The sequence below is a fragment of the Cryptomeria japonica genome, chromosome 6 (genome assembly GCF_030272615.1).
Source record: "Cryptomeria japonica chromosome 6, Sugi_1.0, whole genome shotgun sequence".
In the NCBI taxonomy this organism is placed as follows: Eukaryota; Viridiplantae; Streptophyta; class Pinopsida; order Cupressales; family Cupressaceae; genus Cryptomeria; species Cryptomeria japonica.
Genome location: NC_081410.1, coordinates 594,009,081 through 594,029,921, shown reverse-complemented (window position 1 = coordinate 594,029,921; position 20,841 = coordinate 594,009,081). Strand labels below are relative to the sequence as shown.

At 37.2% G+C, this 20,841-nt stretch overlaps 1 protein-coding gene across 3 annotated transcripts in view; it reads right to left on the bottom strand.

Moving 5' to 3' along the window:
- LOC131036269 (formin-like protein 8) overlaps positions 1-20,841 on the bottom strand; it is a 50,112-nt gene that overhangs the window by 14,602 nt on the left and 14,669 nt on the right. For all 3 annotated transcript variants that reach the window (XM_057968121.2, XM_057968119.2, XM_057968122.2), the window contains exons 3-4: positions 3,883-5,645; positions 3,515-3,711 (exon numbers count right to left, since the gene is read on the bottom strand). In XM_057968121.2, the coding sequence (XP_057824104.2) occupies positions 3,515-3,711; positions 3,883-5,645 (1,960 nt within the window). The remainder of the gene's footprint in view (positions 1-3,514; positions 3,712-3,882; positions 5,646-20,841) is intronic.

Sequence of the window (20,841 nt, the reverse complement as noted above, 5' to 3'; positions counted from 1 at the left end):
AATTTATATTTTCTATTTTATATTTTACATCAAAATTTACATTTTGGACTTTGTATTTTATATTTTTACATTCTATATTAACATCATGTTTAATATTTTATATTTAATTCTACATTTTAAATTATATTGAATATTCTGTATTTTATATTAGATTATATATTTTAAATTACATTTCATGATTTATATTTTCATATTTTAAATGAATAAAAACAACTATGAAATAAAATGCTAACTTATTGTTTAAAATAAAAATGATATAAAAATTAATAAAAATGAATATTAATTTAGAAAAATTATAAATTTACATTATCAAACAAAATGAAAAAATTTAACCATAATCCTATTTAAAATTAAAATAAAACAATTCTTCTTGAGTAAACAATAATTTCGAACAGTTCCAGCAGAGCACAATTTGGCAGAGAGGTAACTTTTCTGCAGGTATTTACGGTCAGTTAACTGAAGAACTAGTGGTTACAGTGAGTTACAGTAGAGACATTTGAGACGAGTTAGTGCTGACAGACAATCGCAAAAGTGAAGAACTAGAGTTATGGTGGATGGTAACATGTATGGGGTGCCAATGCATTGTAGGGGCTGGGTAGACGGTGCCGTAAAACCCTACCCCACCTCCAGGTTCAAACTTGTGACCACCAATATGGAACACACACAACTTTACCATCAAGCCCACTCAAGTTGTACTTCAATGTCTACATTCTTTAGCAGGTTTTGCATATACTACATAAAAAAATAGGAAGATCAACTCTAACACACTTTCCTATTTCATTGAGAACTGCAAAGAAAAATAAAACCTTTCTAGAGAGCAACTAAAACATGTGTATGAAGATGTATACCTATACAACAAGCATTCTATATTGCCTTGAAACGAAACGAATTCAAAATTGCAGAGAACAAAACAAATCTAAACAGAAAGATGTTCAATCAGAGTTTAATTTTTAACAGACGAAGCAGAAGAGATATCTGCAAACCATCAGAGAGTGCAGCAATGCAATGAAAAAAAGTTCTTCAAAGTGACATTCATGAGAAAGTTAAAAAAACAGAAAACAATTATGATCATATCCTAAAATGAGCACACCTATATAAAGATATTCAATTACAAAGAAATTCCAACTTACTGCACCCTTGTGACTGGTACCATCATATTCAAGAGTAAAATATTGCTAAAAAATGATATCATGAGACATGGAGGTGCCCTAAAGTAGTGTATTATTTAATTCGCACAAAACTTCTCAATGTTTAGAAAATGCTGTCAAAACAATTCCTCTCAAAAGTGTGACAGAGGAGCATCTTATTTGGGTAGTGCAATCCTACATCACTCAAAAATAATGTGTTTTGCAGTTACAGAATTTCCTCTTTATGCAAAGGTTGTGTTGAGCACTAATGAAGGCTTCTAAGGGCACCACAACAAAGAAAGCAAGATATTCTTAGGCAAAGGCAGAATGTGTAAACAGAAAAACTGCTTTGAAGCAGTGACTGTTGCTGAATAAAATCATTCTATAACAGCCTTCCAGTTATTGTGGAAAGAAATTGCAATAGTTTCATAAATACCATGGAAATACACTTGCAGCAGCTATATAGCAGCTATGGAAAGTCATTTGCAGCAGCTATACAGTTATAAGCTGTAGGTTTTCTGGAATTAGATTGCGTTTTCTTTTTTGCATCAACGTTGATGCAAAAAAGAAAACGCAATCTAATTCCAGAAAACCTGCAGCTTATTATTATGGATCGTGGAAATCTGATATCATTAAGCTATACAGTTGCTACATATTGATGCAAAAAAGAAAACGCAATCTAATTCCAGAAAACCTACAGCTTATTATTATGGATTGTGGAAATCTGATATCATTAAGCTATACAGTTGCTACATATAGATGATTGCAGGTTATTATTGCAGCAGTTACACAAACAATGTGAGAAGATCATTCGCAGCAGTTGAAGAAACAAGAGTTGTTACAAGCATAAATACGTTTAGCCAGGTCTGATAAGCCTTGGGAGCACGAGCAACATGAGCATGTAATTGCTTGCATCCACTGGGTTTTGGAGATAAAAGAAAGATACACAATCACAAAAGAATTTGATTTATGAGAGAAGTACACAAAAGAAAATAGAGGGCATCAATGACAACATCCAGACACTGTGTAAAGGCACCAACCAGTTGGCGAGCACCTTTGCACTAATGGATTTCATTGTTGTTAGCAGTCTTCATGATTATTTGAAATATCGTCTCAATGGATTGAGGACTAAAGGAATTCAGGTTCAGTCTCATGACAACAGATGCAGACTTTCAGTGGTTTATTTTAATCTGCAGATAGAGTGCACCATCATAGTTTGGAGCATAAATTAGACATCAGTTAAAGATGCATCGCAGCAGTTTCAACCCCAGGAAACATAGTAGTGCAAAGAGTCATCGTTAGGAAGTAAAGAGTCATCAGATGGAAATGAAAAGTCCCCATATGAATAATGAAATTGAAGAGGCAGATGGAAGGCAAGGAAACAATAAATAGAGCATTGGAAAACTGATCTTTAAATTGGTTTTGCAATAATAGGAAAAGGGAGAAGCTCTTAAAAGGAAAAGGAGCAGAGGGGGTCACAGAGAAAAAAGAACTCTTGAAGAGAAAAGAGCAGAAGGCTCTTTGAAGAGAAAAGAAGAAATGGGATAAAGCACTGCTGTAGTAGAATCTAAATGTAGCTGCCTAGAGCAGTTTCTGTTGTTGCATATAGTGTGAATTGTAGCAGCCTATAGTGTTCTGTCATATCTTCTGGAGCAATTTGTCTTCAGCAATAAAAAATTAGGATGTTATGTTCATCCTGTAGCAGTAGTGTTTGCCTATTACATGTTTAAGGAAAAAATCTGAAATCATTCACTGAATTCTGTGCTGAGTTTGGATCCACTGAAGGAACCAGGGACATGGCTGCAAGGATGTAGTAGTTGCTTTTGCCCCTTTCCCTTGTCTACATCAAAATAACTAAATTCACTGTGGTGTCTTCCTTAAAATAGTTGTTATCTGCTGCAAAGTAAATCACTGGAGCTCAATTAATTTGCTTTACAAGGATCCTCCTCCACAGTACAGTATCAGTTTGAAGCAGAAGTAAATATCAGCCCTCATAACACCATGTTTCTCTTTTGAAAATGTTTAAAGAGAACCTTATCTTTTGTCTTATATTATTAGTATTTCATATAATATTTGCATGCAAGTTCACATCTGCTAAAACTGAGCTTACAACATTAAACATCAGACTTCCTAGCTAAATCTGTTTGCAACTGCGAATCTTTTGAATCAACCTCTGGAATATTCACTCGAAGATGTCATTGTAAATATTAAACCAAACATGAAACTATAATAAATTATATAATTTTTGCTCTGCTCTCTCTTCAAACAACAGTGTACATAATCCTATCAACAAAATCCAGCAAGACAACATTTAAAATATCAAAATTTTAAGAAAATCAAATATTTCCATATCTGACAGTTGGCAAATATGTGGCAAATGAGCATACCTTCCAATAGTGCATCATAGACCTCTTCTCTTCTTACATTCAGTGCCTTCAAAAATATAGCCAAGTTTTGCGACTTTTTTGGGTCCAGAAGCTGAGGGTGCTGACTAGAAGGATTAAGTGCTTGTTTGGCCATTCTATTTGTCCCTGTGTTTGTAGAACTATAACCAAACAGTGTCTCAATCATTTCTTCATTGAATCTGCACATGCCAGTTTCACTACTTTTAGCAACCAGCAGTGATCATCCTTAAAGACAGCAGCAGCTTCTTCAAACTGTAGAAAATAGTTATCTGATCTAGTTGCATATGCTATTTCTTAATCAAAATTATGAAATCTTTAACTATAAAATAAGATTAGGAAAACATTCATACTGAAAAGATCCTGCTCTTATCTGGTCCCAAACCATCGAGTGATCAGGGTTAGCATTAACTTTGTCCCAGTGAAGAGGCTTGAGCTTGGGCCGTGGATTTCCATCTTCCCCTACTGCATTTAAGTGCTCCAAAGAAGCTCCAGAACCAGAAGGTCTTTGGCCTGGCAAAGGAGGAGGTAACTGAGAATTCCTTGTAGGTGGTAAGGGTGCTTTTGGTAGATTAGACTTGCCATTGTTGGGTCCAGGGGGTGGAGGAGGTGGCGATTTGTATGCTCCAGGGGGTGGAGGAGGTGGTGCTTTGTATGCTCCAGGGGGTGGAGGAGGTGGGGATTTATAAGCTGATGGTGGGGGAGGCAGGGGTTTACTTACTGATGGTGGTGGAGGTGGGGATTTGTATGCTGATGGTGGAGGAGGCAGGGGTTTATTTATTGGTGGTGGAGGAGAAGGCGCAGATTTACTTATTGGCAATGGTGTTGTAGAGTTGACAGATGGGTGCAAGGAGGGATTGGACACTGGTAAAGTTGGAGGAAGTTTTGATGGTGCAGGAGGTGGAGTAGACTGTGAATAAGGGGAAGCGGAAAAAAGAGTAGCAATTGATTGAGTGGAAGTGTGTTTTGCTGCAGAATGTGCAGACAAATCAGCCTGTAGCGCCTTGGATGAGGGTGAACATGAATTTTGAATGGTGTCTGCTGAATTTGAGGTGAAAGTACCCCTATCACACAATTCCAGCGATTGCTTTGACTTAGGCAAAGGAGGAAGAGGATGAATATCAAGAGCTCCTGTCGTCTTCCTAAGGCGTGAAGGAAGAGATAAAACTCGAAAGTTCCTCTGATTGAAGGAAGACAAGTGTGTCTCATCAGTCTTACCTGTTCCTAAGATAGTTGTTATATTTGAAGTTCCACTGGAGTCCTCAAATGTTGCCCACTTGTAAACCTTTGATTCACCACCATTGGGATTTAGTGATTCACTATGTATGCTTGAAAATAAAAGAGGCCTATTATCATTAAGATGATGGAATCCACGCCTGCTATTGAAAAAGCATTTATACAAGTAAAAGAACAATCCAGTAAGAAGTAAAGTTGATATTGCTGTGATAACAACAGCTAAAATAATTGTCTTAGAGTTGCCACCATTCTTTGTTGACTGCTCGGGAAGTAAACTTTCTGACAGCTTGGGAGGTGACGCAATTAATGAAAGTGGAGTTGGATTTACAATTCCCAATGATGGTGATGGCACTAACTGTGGTGATGAAGTTTCAGGGGATGGACCAGGGGCCTTATGTTGATCATTCTGTAATCCTGAAGGCGATGGAGAAAAAGCTAAAACCAGAGACATGGCAGGAGTCTCTAGATATCGACTCCGAAAAAAGTGTTTCTTATGAGCATCAAATTGGAGCAAAGCTCTGAGTCGCTCGAGAGATGACAGCAAGTTTGAATTTTCATCTTCTCCAGAGACAGGCCTAATAATTTCCCCATGCTCCCCATTTGTTGAAATAATTGAAGATGAATCAAATGGGTCAAGGGAACGATGCCTGTCGAGAGAATTGTGAAGAAAATCATTCATCCGAGGTTCTTGGATATTCATATTCTTTGCTAAATTGTGCTCAAGTAAAGAATATGAGTTCTGAATCCTTTTCACAATGTTTGCATCCATCCCTTTATTTGAAAAGTATTGTAAATTCTGACTATCAATGTCTGTTCCTTCCAATTGTTCAAAACCACAACTGGTTTGCAGATGCTCAGCCTGAGGCCAGATATTGAAATCCTGATTCCAAGCCGAAAGAGCAACAGAAATATAATTATATTGATCAGGATAACACAATATAGTTATATTAATTACAAAGATTAAATAGCTTATATCTAATTACCACAGATAGATAAAAATCTGAATAAAGATCTGATTATTGACCTGCAAATCAGGATACTATAAAACATAATTTACAACTCAATAAGGTATCCAATTAGCCTGCAGGTTGGAATGGTACTACGATTAAAAAAACCCTAACATTCAGTTATATTTCTGGAAATGAAACCAATCGACACAACAGAAAATACTAAATAATGATGCACATATACTGTTCTTTGTGCTGCTGAGGAAAATGAACTGAACTATTGAATGTAGCACAAAAATGTAAATGTTTCACAAGAAATAACTGTTAAAAACTTAAAATTTTCTATAAATGAGGACAATTAACTTCTTTAAATTGTTGACTAATATTAATTATGGAAAATCATTGCAGTGACAGTCTCCTATATTTATCAAATAGACACCAGCAAGTTTAACAAAAATATACTCGTATTTCACTTGGTCATTTTGTAGCCATATCTGATTGTTGTCAATTCTTAACTACTCCTAAACATGTTAAGTTTTTTATAGCATTTATCGTTGCTAAACTCAAGTTTCAACCACCTTTAATCATTTTATAAAGAGTGAGCACATTAAATATGTATTTTACATATCCTTTACTCCTTTATTATGGTATACAGATACATCACCATATGAATACAAATATAGAACATTCCCTTATATCAAAGTTGGTTGTCAATTTGTCAACACATAATGGCAGGACTAAGATCCTTCTCTCTATTTTAATGAAATATAGAGGCATCCGGATAATGCAATAGTTTAATTATTCTCCAGAAACTTAGGCTTCTAAAATCTTAGTCAGATATGCTCGTCTATCTTGTCACTATGGTATCTTCCTTCAGGCTCAAATAACACTACAGAAAATATGATCTGAATAACAAACATCAAGAAGCTGTGGTTGCTAAATCACTCATACATTCCCTAGGCCTTCTTGCTATCACTGCCTGCATGTCAGCTAGAAGCACTAAATGTTTCTCAAAGCAATCATATTGCCCACAATCAGTAAAATCCAGGTTACTGTATAGAAAAATAAATGACTGTGGAATGAACAAGCAACAAATATTTTATTTAAATCAAATGACACAAGCATAGGACTACAAAAGTAAGACCTCCTTAATGCCTGCTGCGTGATTTACCTAACCTAATCTGCTACACTCTGGTGGACAGGATTTTCAACAGAAGGAGGGTAGCTCGTGCAGTATCAGGTGGGCACTTGGGATTTTGGTCGGGGGCATACAATTACAGCCACCCAAAACCCTTTCAGTGGTCTCTCCTTCCGATATTTCTCCTCCTAGCATGACTGTCAACCAAGGAAGCCCCCTTCCTGTCTGACACTCAGCCCTTGTTCTTGAGATTTGTTCAGACAGTGACATCTGTCATAGGGAGGAATAAGCAATGTTTACAGAATCATGCCCTCAATGGCAGATTTATGAAAACATGGCTGAAGCTATGTGACCACTATTGGATCACCAAAAATGGAAAGAAATATGGAGGAAGAAATCTGCATTTACACCTGTGCAAGGGACTTTTTTAACTTTGACTTTGACTCTCTAGAAGAGAAGGAGGAGATGCTAATAAAATGTCCCTGGATTTTCCAATAGTATTTCTTATGCATTAAACCCTGGTTCCCTTCCTTCGAGCCACAAACTAAGACTTTCTCTTCAGCTTACCTGTGGGTGCGTTTACCTTATCTTCCCTAGCATTTCTGGGAATCAGAGTGTTTGTGGACCATTGGAAATGGCATATGTTAAGTATCATTGCACTTCAAAAGAAACATTCAATTATGAAAGTTCCATTTGTGTGCATTTATGTGTGGAAATGGATCTATCCAAAGGTTTTTCTGCAGAGATATCTCTAAAGGTGGGCAACAAATGTTGAAGGCAACCTGTAGATTATGAAAAAATGGCTTTCAAGTGCAAATTGGTTTTCAACTGATTGCTCGTGAGTGGAGACGTCATGCTTCAAGTGGAAGGTCCACCTGGTAGATTGGAGTAGAACCCCACCATGTCATTCCACCGGGCACTCGAAATGATATGGCTTCATCCCAAGCCCTTCCAGAAGTTTATTCAAAGCCAAGTACATCACCTTCACTTATTTTGCAAAACCCAACCATTGGGGTCCTGTAAGAGGATTCTATTGAAGGAGATATCTCAAAGGCCTCATCAATCTTGCTGGAGAAAGCAATTGCAAAGACTGCAGATTCTGAGATCTTTCCAGTGTCACTAGAGACACCAGAGACTATTCCAGTGATTATTGGCAATGATGATTGTTCCAAAGGAAAAATCACACAAAACCCAAAATTATCTCCTCGGACAGATTATGAATGGACAAAAGTAAAGAGGAAGTAGTCCCCCCATTCAAAATTCAAGCATAAAATGAGGTTAAAGATCATCAAAGAAAGAGAAAAATCCTGAAGAAATGTGCGATATTGCAGCACCTCTGTTTAAGGGTTGATGCAAATTTTTGTTCTTAATATTGATTTATATATATGGGAGTGGACCCCATGTACACAATTTACCAAGCAAAAAAAAGGAAATAGGCAGAGGACTGACAAAATAAGATTTTATTAACTTGAGAAGGTGCCCCTCATTCAAAAAATAGAGTACAGCAGATCAACACCTACCGAAGCAATGTCAGGGATCCAGAGTTACATGGAAATGGATACACATCGGATATGGATCATTCAAGTCCCTATTTTACAAAAAATTTCATGTTAGATTTTAGTAACTGAAATGAATATTTTTGCGACATTGAACCAAATATTGCTGTACCATTTCAAATACAGCCCAAATATGAGCTGATTTTGTTAGAATAATTAATTCTTTTAGTCAGTTACCTTTTTAGTAGTTCTATTTGTAGCGTCCTAAAATTGCGACACTTGCAATTTCGACTGCATTTGGGTCTTCACGATAGTGGCGCAACGTTGAACCTGAATGGAGACCCCGAAACCTGTTTATAACACCAAAAACTGCATTTTTCCGCACCCTGGCCTGATCCCTCCTTGCACCCTGCTGTCCCGGGAGGTGGGACCCCTGGCCCTATTTTGGGCCCGTTCTCTTGTGGGCATCGGGTCTTTAAGTTTGCAAATTGGAAAATAATGTTTCCTGGTCGGCCTAAGGTCGGGAAAATCAGTCTATCAACCCTAATTGACAAGTATATAAACTACTTTTCCTCTCCTAGAAAGGGAGGTAAAAAAGAGGAAAAACATGTGTGCAAAAGGCGGAAGCGATATTCAAACATTCAAACATTCAAGCATTCAAGCATTCCTTCAAACAATTGAGCATTCTAAGTCTCCATTCAAGGCTAAGTGTTGCATTCAAGACAAGGATTCAACCATTGAAGAGGAGATCACATACAACATACAACATACATTACACCTTCGCATGTAAGAATACAAACATTCTTACAACAAGGTATCAGTACTTGTTTACATTACAAACATTTACATTTACAGCATTCTCATTTCTTGGTTAATTCCAAAACCGGGGTTTGACCTAAAGGCAAACCCCTCATCCCTAACCCCCCAATCGTCCTCTCTTTTCTGTGTGTAGGTTGCAGGTACGCGGCTGTAATTGAAGATCTAGAATCCTTGTGCAAAGACGAACAGATCCCCCTTCGTTTCACGGATTTTTCGGAGGACCGTGTGCACGTCGGGCGCCATCGTCCCGTCAACTTTCGCTCAAATTTGCAGAACAGCACCGTCTCGACATTTTACTGCTAATTCCAGGTCCGCAGCTTCATCCCATATCCCTATCTCTGTTTATAAGTGAATCTTTCTTGCTTCTACATGCATTCCTAGTTCAATCTTTCTATCTACATTCTTTACAAAAGAGGGTATCCTTGATGTCTTAACCCTTGAAACTCATTTAGAATCCAATCTTGCATTGCGTGGGATCGGATCTTGTGGGTTTCAACCCCTCTTTTGAATGTAAAGTCTCCCCTAAGTGAAAACCATCAACCCTAGTGGCTTCCCCTTCTCTCTCCTTGGAGTTGGGGAGGGGAGAACAACTAGGGTTCGATTTTTTCCGCTTTACACTATTAATGGTCATTTAGTTCATCATTTGGTTTTTTAATTCGTTTTAATTGTTTAAATGCAACTATTGCTTCTTTTATAAAAACACATAGTTTGCTTTTTAGATTTTAGCTTTTAAGCTTTATTTAGTGTTTTAAGCATTTTAGCTTCATGTTGAAGCTTTAGTTTCACAGTTCATTCTTTTTAGAACACCATCTTGTAATTCTTTTATATACGATGTATATTCGTAATTAATTCATTCAATATCATTCAATTATTTTTCATGGTATCAAAGCATGGAATAAAAATTTCTGAAATTTTTGTTATTCTAAAAATTTTTTGAAAGGATTTTTTTTAGCGAAAAATTTCAAAGATTTTTTAAGAGAGTTTTTTGGGCGAGCTAGGGTTTTGCGGATTTATTTTGCAGGAGGGTTTGGCACTGTTCACGTTTTTTCATGCTTTCATACGACCTTGGTTCTACATGATTACCTGTAAATCGCATTTTTTGAGGCGGCGGCACGATTTTCTTCTTTGGTTTCTTTCGGCACGGATTTTTGGTGGTGTTTATAAACCTGTGTTCTACATTCTTCACGCAATTTTCACATTGGCCATTGCGACAATTTTTTTGGCGCGCACACTTTATTTTTTGACAGATTTTTGCGACCTGCGATTTTTATGCCAAGGGTTTTTTCAAAAGCCACGATTTGTCTCTGTGCTACGCACATGAGTTTTGTTGCAACCGCGACTATTATTTCCACACAATTTTTTGCGGCCTATGGTTTTTATTCCTAGCGGCGGAGGCGTTTATTTCTTTTGGCGCGATTTCCGTGTCTTTTCATGGGTCCTTTCCCAATTTTTGCGATTACCTTTACATTTTTTTTTTGAGTTTCTGCCTTGCACTGCCACGATCTAGGGTTTTGCCCTAATTTTTTCACATTTTTTTTTTTATAAAAAAAATTGTCTATTTTTTTACTGATTTTTTTTTAAGAAAAATCAATATTATTTTCTGCAGATTATTATTTTTCTGATTATTTTCAGAAAAATTACAGGTTTCAAATTTGTGAAAAATTTTAATTTTTGGGTTTTCAGCAAACCTCGAAATTCGCACATTGCGATTCATGCCTCAAATTCCATTCCAGGGTTACAGAATCTTTGTGCAGCTGTTTCTATTTTGATTTTTAATCAGTTTCTTCCTCAAATTCCATTCCAGGGTTACAGAATCTTTGTGCAGCTGTTTCTATTTTGATTTTTAATCAGTTTCTTCTCCAGGTATCGTATCCATGCCATGAGATGGAATTGGGGGCAGTGGGTGAGGGATCGAGAGAGCATCTAGAAACTGTGCAAGGAATCATATAGGCAAGCCCCCCTTATTGTATATCCCATGCACAGGCTTTCTCTAAATACCCCTCATTTTATTTCTTTGCTGTTATTCTCCTTGTTGATGACTATTATTGATTATTTGTTGCATGGTTTAGGTATTTTGGCATAAAGAGCACATCCTTGATAGCATAGCAAGTTGAAGTTGTGATCATTTAAGCCGAGTGTGAACTTGAACGGTATAAATGTATGAGGAGAATGATCCTCTGTCCTTCCATTACCATTTACATTTTTTTTCGTTTTGGGGTATAAAATTTACCACCCTGAATAACCAATGTTGTGTTTCACACGCATGAAGCCCACATTTTCCAAACATGATACTGTTCATTTATTGCATATATTGGACTTTGACCTGCATTTTTGGAATTTTTGCCTACAAAATAAGTAAGAGGAGCTGCCATATTTCTAGGCTAGTGGCCCAATGTCTAGTAGCATGAAGGAACAATTGTCATAATGATCTGGTTCAAACACCAGTCATACTCTGAATGGTAGCAAAGTTTTAGAAAATTGCAATGATGTATGTAGGATTAAATTTATCTTTACGTTTATTTAGTATTCTTTTTCTTGAACCCCAAATGGGTGCCTACAGGAGTGCTATCTAAAAATCCATTAAGGGACACCTGGATGGGGAGGAGAGAATCATGTACAAAGGAGTTGTGGGGCAACTCAAATTCTCTATGAGAATAGGCATCTTCCCTTTGGCCCGCTCAGTATGTCTTGTTGATGTAATGGAATTTCACCCAAACACTCACAAGTAACCTCAAGTTTGACCACAATCAGACCCAAATCAATTACTCAACAAGTCTGCACATAAGACTCACCTGATGCAGGATGGATACAGTACATGGAAAAAGACCATAGTTACTAGGAGATCCGTCTCCTATACCTGGAGACCCATACCAGTACCAGAGACACACTAGAGATATCTCCGGAAACTTCTTGACGCATAAGGTGCTTTTGGCTGCCATCTCCCAACCAAAAATTGACGTCTCCTCCTAGAAAACTTAGGGCAAAATGCCGTAAAAAGGCAAAAAAAAAAAAGAAAAAAAATAAGATAAGCTTGCAGCAAAGCAAAGTCGTAGGGAAATGACCAATAAGGAAACTGTTTCACAGGAAGACAAAAATCCATGCAAAGTTATAGTGATTGGATCTATTGACAGTGTAGACTTTTTAAGAGGACTGATTTCTTATCATTGTAATAGTCTAAAGAGAAATTGCCTTTACTATTGAGCCGACAATATTGAGTGTGCTCAACATCCATATTACCTTACTTCAACTAAACAATTTAGACTGGCCATGGTATCAGCAATATAAGCAATTTTACTTTCAGTTATTGTTCAATTTTAAAGTTAATGTTAAACTTTACCACAGTTCTTGTTTTCAAAGTTCTCTATCATGATATGTTTTGGAAATTATTTAATTTTTTTTTTTTTAAAATGGCATCTCCAAGTACCCCCCGTCTCCTATTTTTAAAAATTAGTTGTACCAGTACCGGTACCAGTCTCCAAGTACCCCCATCTCCTTGTAGCCTTGAAAAACACTGAAAAATGTAAAAAATGCTGAAATCTGGCCTTTAAAAACAGCATTTTGAACATCCTTTGAGCAATTCAAGGCAATTGAAGAAACGAATTTCTGCAATTTTTGAAGTTCCAAGTCTTTTCTTGTTTTTTCCCAAGCATTTCCAGAATTGATTTTCATTCCTGAATTCTTCATTTGCATGATTAGGCATGTCTCTTATGCATTCAAATCAATATTTATGACTGTTATTTTAGTTTTACCAAAAATGTTTTTTTCAAATTACTGTAGGGCTTATCAATTTATGGTATTAAAAAAGAAACATTTTTTTCTATATTTTAAAGACTAGAATAAATATGCTTTTCTAATTTTATTAGTACCAGGGTTTGCACTTAACACAATGGCATCAGGAAGTCGAAGTTGACCCATTGGAGGAAAGGATGTCACTTGGAAGAATGGCATATCAAGATGAGAACTATTATTTACAACTATTGTGGGTTGAAGATCAGTGGCAGCATCAATCACCTCAAGTGCTTGCACACATTGTTTGCCCAGTGTCAAATTGTGTCCCAATGCTGAACCAGAGGTAGAATGAGAGATTGAAGTGGCTCTTGCATTGACAAATCAAAATAAATTGGAGAAGATAAGGACAATTGCAACCATTGCAGCGGTAATGAATCCACACATGGGACTGAAAACAAAGATAGACATGACAGAGATTGTGGGCTCCAAGCAGATTCACAATACATCCACTTCATTGAGCTCTAGCAGAGTCCAATCACAGGGCCTTTTTGTTTCCCAAAACACACCAAGATCACAGCTTTCACTTAACAATACAACTTGGAACAAAGACAAACAGGAGAAAGCAAACATGGCTTGTACTAATTTTTGCTTCTACAACCCTACTTTCAATGTGGCAAGAAGCCCATATTGAGAGAATTTGATCATGGTATTTAATAGTTTCAAGGAAAGGGCACATAACACCAACTACATATGATATAAGTCATTGCTCCAAAAAGCAGTGGCAAATAAAATAAAGAAATGCGTAGGAGAAGTGGAGGCAGTGGAACAAGTATGGATGCACCATATCAAAGATTAGAAACTCGCAAAGTACTCAACAAGTACTGGGCAAGTTTTCACAATGTAAACTCACGAGTTTGTGGGCCTATTTTGTCAAGTCAAAGGTGGCAATTGTTTAAGTACTCATAGAAACTCAGCTAGTCCAGCCAAATACTCAACCATGCACAATAGACACAGAAACACAATTGGGACACAAAAGAACACTAAAAAATGCATCTTTTTTGCATACTTAACCCTAGATGCCCACATATAAAGTTCAAACAACAGTTGCATCCTTGAGAGTGATCTAAAAGGATTTTATAACAGATTTAAAAAGCAGACTTGAGGAATTTTGAGTACATAAATTAGTTTTAGGCTTTAGGATGTTAATAATAGATCTGTTAACATTATTTACAATTTTACTTGCAATAGATTCGACTTGTGGAAATTTATCACTGCTTCGCATGAATTTTTTGAATGAAATCACTGCTCTTTTCCTTGAACAAAGGGTTTCACACTTCAGATTCAAAAAACAAGGTTTGGTAAAGTCAATTAATGGCATTGCTATTGAATTATCCTATTATGTTTATAATGCATCTATAATATAAATTTTATTTGACTTTTCATATTCAAATTACTATTTTTTTAAACACTTTTTTTTTGTATTTAAACATAGTGCAAGTTAGATGCAATTACATCCAACTACGCATCAAGCTCAACGTCAACTAGTGGAAGTCATCCCACTAGAAGCAAAGACCCTACGTGGACATATGCTATAATAGAGTAGGTATTGAGGAGTGTGATATGCCTCTTATGCACGAAGAAGATTAGTGAAGTCATTTATCGCCTCAAATAAATATTGCAGGTATTCTTAACCATGACACAAAACAGTGAAAATGTCATTGAAGAGACAAAACAAGAGATGCAATAAATCCTTACATTGTTGAATGAGAAGAAACTAGAGAGGGCGAGGACACAAGCAATTGTAGCAATAGCCATTAATCCTAACATGTGAGTGGAAATAGAGGTAGCTATGCCAAGCATTGTGGCTCTAGTCATGGTCCACATATATGAGGCACATCCACCACATCTAGTTTGAGTAGAGTCCGGACACAAAGCCTTTTGTACCTAGAAATATACCCAAAGCAAAGCCTTCATTGCAAAGTACAAAGTGGAACAAACAATTGCACCAAGAAGCAAATAAGGCATGTGTGAGTTTCTGGTTTTACAACCTTTTCTTCAATGTGGTGAAGAGTCCGTACTAAGGGAATTTGATAACAACATTGATAGTTGTGGGATAAGGTACAAGATGCTCTCTCCAGAGACATGTGTAAGAAGTTGCTCTAGAATGTTGTTAAAGATGCAAAGTTAATTCTAAAAGAACAAGAGAGGCAATGACAGAAGTTTGGATGCAATATTCTTTCAAATGGGTGTTCGGACAGAAAGAACTGCACCCTCATCAATTTCTTAGCAGCTTCAAATAATGAAATAGTTTTCTTTAAACTAATGCCTCTAAATTAGTAAAAAATGTAAAAATTTTGGGCCTAAAGTTAGAGCAGGTTATCTTAGAGATCAGCATAGAGAATGAGGTGCAAGTCTGTAATGTCCCCTTTTGTAAATGCCCTAATTTTTGCCCTAAAATCACAATCTCAAGTAAAGTAAGAAATGAAATAGAGATATCATTTACCAATTAGATCCTGATTGAGAGCCCTCAATCATGTTAGATATAAAATCGATCTTTCCTGCTAGGGTTAGGAACATTATCTTAATCACCATTGTAAATTACATAACATGCATGTGGGATTCAATAATACTTCCCCTACAAAACCTATCCTCATTATGGAGTCCCCTAGAACATCATATAAGGTGCCTCAAGCTTATTCTTTTCCGTCAAGCCCAAGAGCACGGAATGACACCCGCCATTCAGCCTCCTGGCCCCACTCAGGGTTGCTCTACTTGAATGGAACCTTGTACTACTTGCATCCCTTACATGTGTTCTATTCTACCTTCCATAATGAGGCAGTTCGTTGGTTAAAGTATTAAGGAATTTTCACTATAATTTATTATGCAATCAGATAAGAATTCTTTCCTTTATCATTCTATTTCTTATTTCAGATCAGATGCTATTATATTTCCATTTCATTGAACCTTCTCGGATTCAATTCAGGTCTCCTTCAAATCTGCAGATTCTCCCTTTCAAATCTGCTCAACAATATGTATTCATGTCTCTGGTAATAATATGTTTTTGTCTTCTGTAGTGTTATATTTATATCTGCTGTAATGATATGTTTATGTCTGCTCTAGATATATTCTAGTCTACTATAATAATATTTTCTTGATCTTCCCTGATTCCTATGATTTTTCCATTGCTAGGCCTGTTCTATTAACCTCCACCTTATGTTCCTTATATACCATTTCAATTGTCCAAAAGAGGCATCTCTATGAGGGACAACTTTACTAAGAGAGGTGACTATTCAAGGATCCATGCTCCTCTAAAAGGGTTGGCCTTAACAATAAGTAAATAACTTTGACATGTCCTTTCAAAGATGCATTGTTGTGACGTTTTCACACATCGCCCCATTGCAAATGGGGACCCCCACTTTTTCTGCTTTCTGGGATAGTGGTAGAGTCTTTGCTATTAACCTTTGTGTTGAAGAAGCCAGTGCGTCAAAAGTTAATCAAGTCAAGTTTGTCTCTTTAGGATGAAGTGAAGTCAGTCAGTTATCAAGGCTTTTGCAATGAATGACTCATCTTTTGCTTGCAAGGCTAGGGATGAAATGCTAAATTTGGCTACGTATAGGAAAATTTCCTTTGCCCTCTTGAAAGAACAACCGAGGCATTGACAGCACTTCCTTTGCCCAGCCAAGGTTTTCTCACTTCCATTTCTCTCAGCACTGCCAGTGGATGCCCAAACCTGATCACTCCCATTTCCATTCACCCTCACCTTCCCTTCCACCCTTCCATCTCATTCACTTTCCTACCTTCACCTATACCTTCACCTACCCAACCCTCTTCCCATCCTAGTATACTCATCCACTACCCTTCACCTACCTTCACCCTACCTTTACCTACACCTACATTCTCTAACCTCCATCTCAAACCCTTCCATCTCACACCCTCTACTTAGCCTAAACCTACCCTTCCATCCTACATTCTAATCCATCTCTACCCCTTATACCTCCACCACAGCCCTTATAACTCCCCACGTCACCTAGCCTAGCCCCGCGGCATCAGTTCACATTCCCACTCCCTTTCTACCGCCTTCCTCCCCCCCCTTTCAAACTCTTTACCTTTAGCTCTCCATCCCTCCTACCACGTAACATGCTTGGGCCCCACTTTAAACTCAAAATGGAGAATTAAATAAGTTTTTTTTAAGGACTCTTTTGCTGGGACCCACTAACTTCTGGCTTGGAAATTTAGAATGTTTTTTTAAGGCATTGCAATTGCCTTTGACATTGCATGGGCCCCACCAAAATTTTGGAATGAAAGAAAAAGTTTTTTAAGGCATTTTAAACAAAAGGGAGAGCATCCACCTCACTCCACCCCCACATCCCTTCCACCTTATCCCCTCCGTGGCATCTCCTTACCACATTCATCCATCTTTTGTCACAATATCCTCTTTACTATTACACCTTTCCCCTCCCTTTTTACACCCATGGCATATTTGGGCCCCTCGAAAACTCTAGGATAGAGGACATAAAGCAGTTCACTTCAATTTAACTCAAGCTTCCACGTTCGTACCTGCTCAAAAGGATTCACAGTGGAAGAAGATTTTAATTACTGATTGGCTTCAAAGGAGAGAAGATTTTCAAGCATAAATAAGGTGAATTATAAAGATTGGATTGGATGGCATCAATGTCGATGATGCCAAACATGAGACAAAGGATGCACTGCCATCTAACAAAAAGGTGGAACCATAGGCACAACCTTCCAAGCCAAGGTAGGAGTCATAGCCGAGTGCGAGGACTAAACCCTCTCCCCAATTTTTCATTGGAACAAGGAAGAGGAAATTGTAAAATCTTGTAATTTGTAACTTGCTTAAATATACAATTTATGACGATGATTTTCAAAGACAATCATCATAAGCTCGTAATAGTATCAACTAGTTGTTGTATTCAAATGTGTACTTTTGTACTCTATTTGTATTCAAATTTACAAGAAAAAATTTCCCCACAATTTTATACTCATCTGATATAATTTGTAATGATATGCTGCATTAGATTTGTACTTTTCAAATAAAATTAAATAATTTTTTAAGTTGATTTTTTGCCAAGTCAAAAACTTCTGGTTTGTTGAGTCCAAGTATGTGAACTATGTACCATGCTATCAAATTGATGAACAGATGGAAAGAATCGCACACTAATCTATGTCTTTGTGGATTCAAATGATGAGAAGATGTTCTTGAGGCACACAAACACCTCAAACAGGATAAAAAATGCATATAATTTGTGCATGATGTGAGAGGAGATTCTGTTAGAGGTGGGCATAAAAATTGTGGAACAACTTGTAACAGATAATACAGCTATATATGTGGCAGCAAAGAGACTGTTTGAGGAGAGACATCCAACACTTTTTTGGACCCCCTGCACAACCCATTATCTTGACATTTCTCTCAGATATCATGGCAAACTTGATTGGGTGAGACCTAAGGAAAGAGATGTGAAGAACATAAACAAATGCATTAACAATCATCCATGGATTCTAAGCTTGACAAGAGTTACACCAAGAGGAAAGAGCTTGTGCGAATGGATGTAACACAGTTTGCAACTAACTTCCTCACATTACAGAGCACTTGTAGTTTGCTAACATCTCTTATGCAAACGTTCATGAGCCAATGGGTGGAATCTTCTTATTCCAAGAAGACTAATCACAAAGACATTTTTTTATGATGTATTGTGAAGAGAGTTACTTTAATCACCGAAATAACTTCAAACTTCAATTTAAATTTTGAAATGTATTTATTTGATTTCACTTTTTTATAAATTTTAATTACAAGATATTGTTCATTTTTTTTTAAGTTTATATTTCAATTGCAATTTTAATCTGCGTGTTGGTGTCAAAACCTTTACTCAGGGTTTAACACTAAGTGGATGGAGAGCGAAACCCAATAGTTTGCATTTATGAGGCCATGGAAAGGCAAGGAGACCATCCAAAACTATTAAAAGAAAGACAACAAAATTTGAACCCATTTGAGAAATCATTTACTATAACTGAAACAGCCAGCTCCTCGAACTCATTCATGTAGCGAGGTATTACTTAAAACCCATTCATTTCTTTTTATAAGACGTAAGAGATGTTGCTGGGGAGGTTATGAAGGGCCTCTTCCCATGCATTGTGAGGATGAAGCTTGAGCTTAAGGTTAGGGACCAGATTACAATGGAATTGCAAATGTACAAGCATGTTAGTATAATGCTCTTTTCTTCACCATTAGCCATCCAAGAGAGAACCACTCAAGCACCGGATAACAAAAAATCTCGGACCTCACTTTATTTAATGCTTACAATTATTGCTTACTTAAAATTCAAACTCTTGAATGTCTTCTTGGCATCTGCTTGGTGGGAAGATTGGAATGCAGAAACCCCAAATCTTCAAAAGCTAGCCCTATAAGTTTTGTATCAACCTTGTAGCACTCCTAGATGGGAAGAAATTGGATCTTGTTTGAGACCATTCATAGGAAGAAGCACAAGAAGTTGACACAAAAGCGTCTCAATGGCCTCATCTTTGTGCATTACAACCTTCCTTCTTGCAAAGAATGTGGACACAACTGCTTAAAAGCTGATTGACATGGATAGCATTGATCCATATAGCAACTAGACAACACTATATGAGGATCTTCAATGTTTATAGACGACAACATTGCTGATGTTAAGTGGTAAGCAAAGGTGGGTGCAGCAGAAGCAGCAGACCTTGAATTGGATGCAATCATGGCAAATGATGATGTTATGTCTATGGAGTCATTGCCTTCTAGTTCAAAGGTAAAGCCACAGTTGATTGCCAAGAGTAGGACCCAAACCATCATTAGAATGTATACAGGGACAAGAAAATTGTAAATTGTTGTAACTTGCATGGATATGTAATTTTTTATGATGATTTTACACATATCATATTTATCAGCTGTTATATTTGCATGTTAATCAGAGTTCCCAAACTCGCCGCGAGTCAGGCGAGTTCGCCGAGTCGAGCCAAGCTCGGCGAGTTTTGCGGACTCGGCGAGTTTGAGTCAGGCGAGTTATGGCAAAACTCGCCGAGTCCAAGCTCCAAGACTCGGCCACGGCAGGTCAATATTTTGACTTGTTTGACAAGTTAGTCTCTCCGTCAGGATTCATATCTTATGTCTTTTCTCTTTCTTATACTTTAAGTTATATTCCATATATATTGTCAGGATGTTTGAGAGTGGTTTCAGACCTCCATGAGTTATAATGCAAAATCTAGTTTTTGGAGGATCCTTCAAATTTCTAGACTTAGTCAAATTTCAAGCCATTTCAGGATCAGGATGACATTCCAAACTTTTAAGGCGTGTTCACTTTGACCTTGATGTAAGGGACGGGACCTAGGAGGACACTATGTATTCAACCAAGGTTTGATTTAGCAACTTGAAGCGTGACCAGATAGTACACAAAAACCCTAGGAATGATCTAAATAACCCCTAATCACTCAACTAACCTAACCTCCTTGACTCCACCTTGAGGAGATCCACCTGATTTGATGACCTTTGAGAAACTCAATCCCTTCAATGCAAAGACTAAGACACTAAAACGACCAACAACAAAACTAAAAGAGCTAACCCTAGAAAGAAAAAAGTGGGGGTCTTCATTTGCAATGGGGCGATGTGTGAGTACCTCACAACAGGGATGTTTCTTAAAATTTTGAAAAAAGGGGGTGAGTTGGGGACATTTCCTACCTGTCCCCACATCCCAAAAAATCCCCCCATGGGGCACAAGGTTATTTTTGGCAAAGGACATGTCTCTGAGGAGCATATTTTCAAACCCTTCTGGCCTCACAATTCCCCCTTCCATCCAACATATATATAGCCTAAAAACTAAGAGGTCCAAGAAAGACCAAGGTCAACTATAGTCCCAAGGTAAAACCTAAGTTCAAAAAGCACACTATTTAATGCTACCATACACAAGC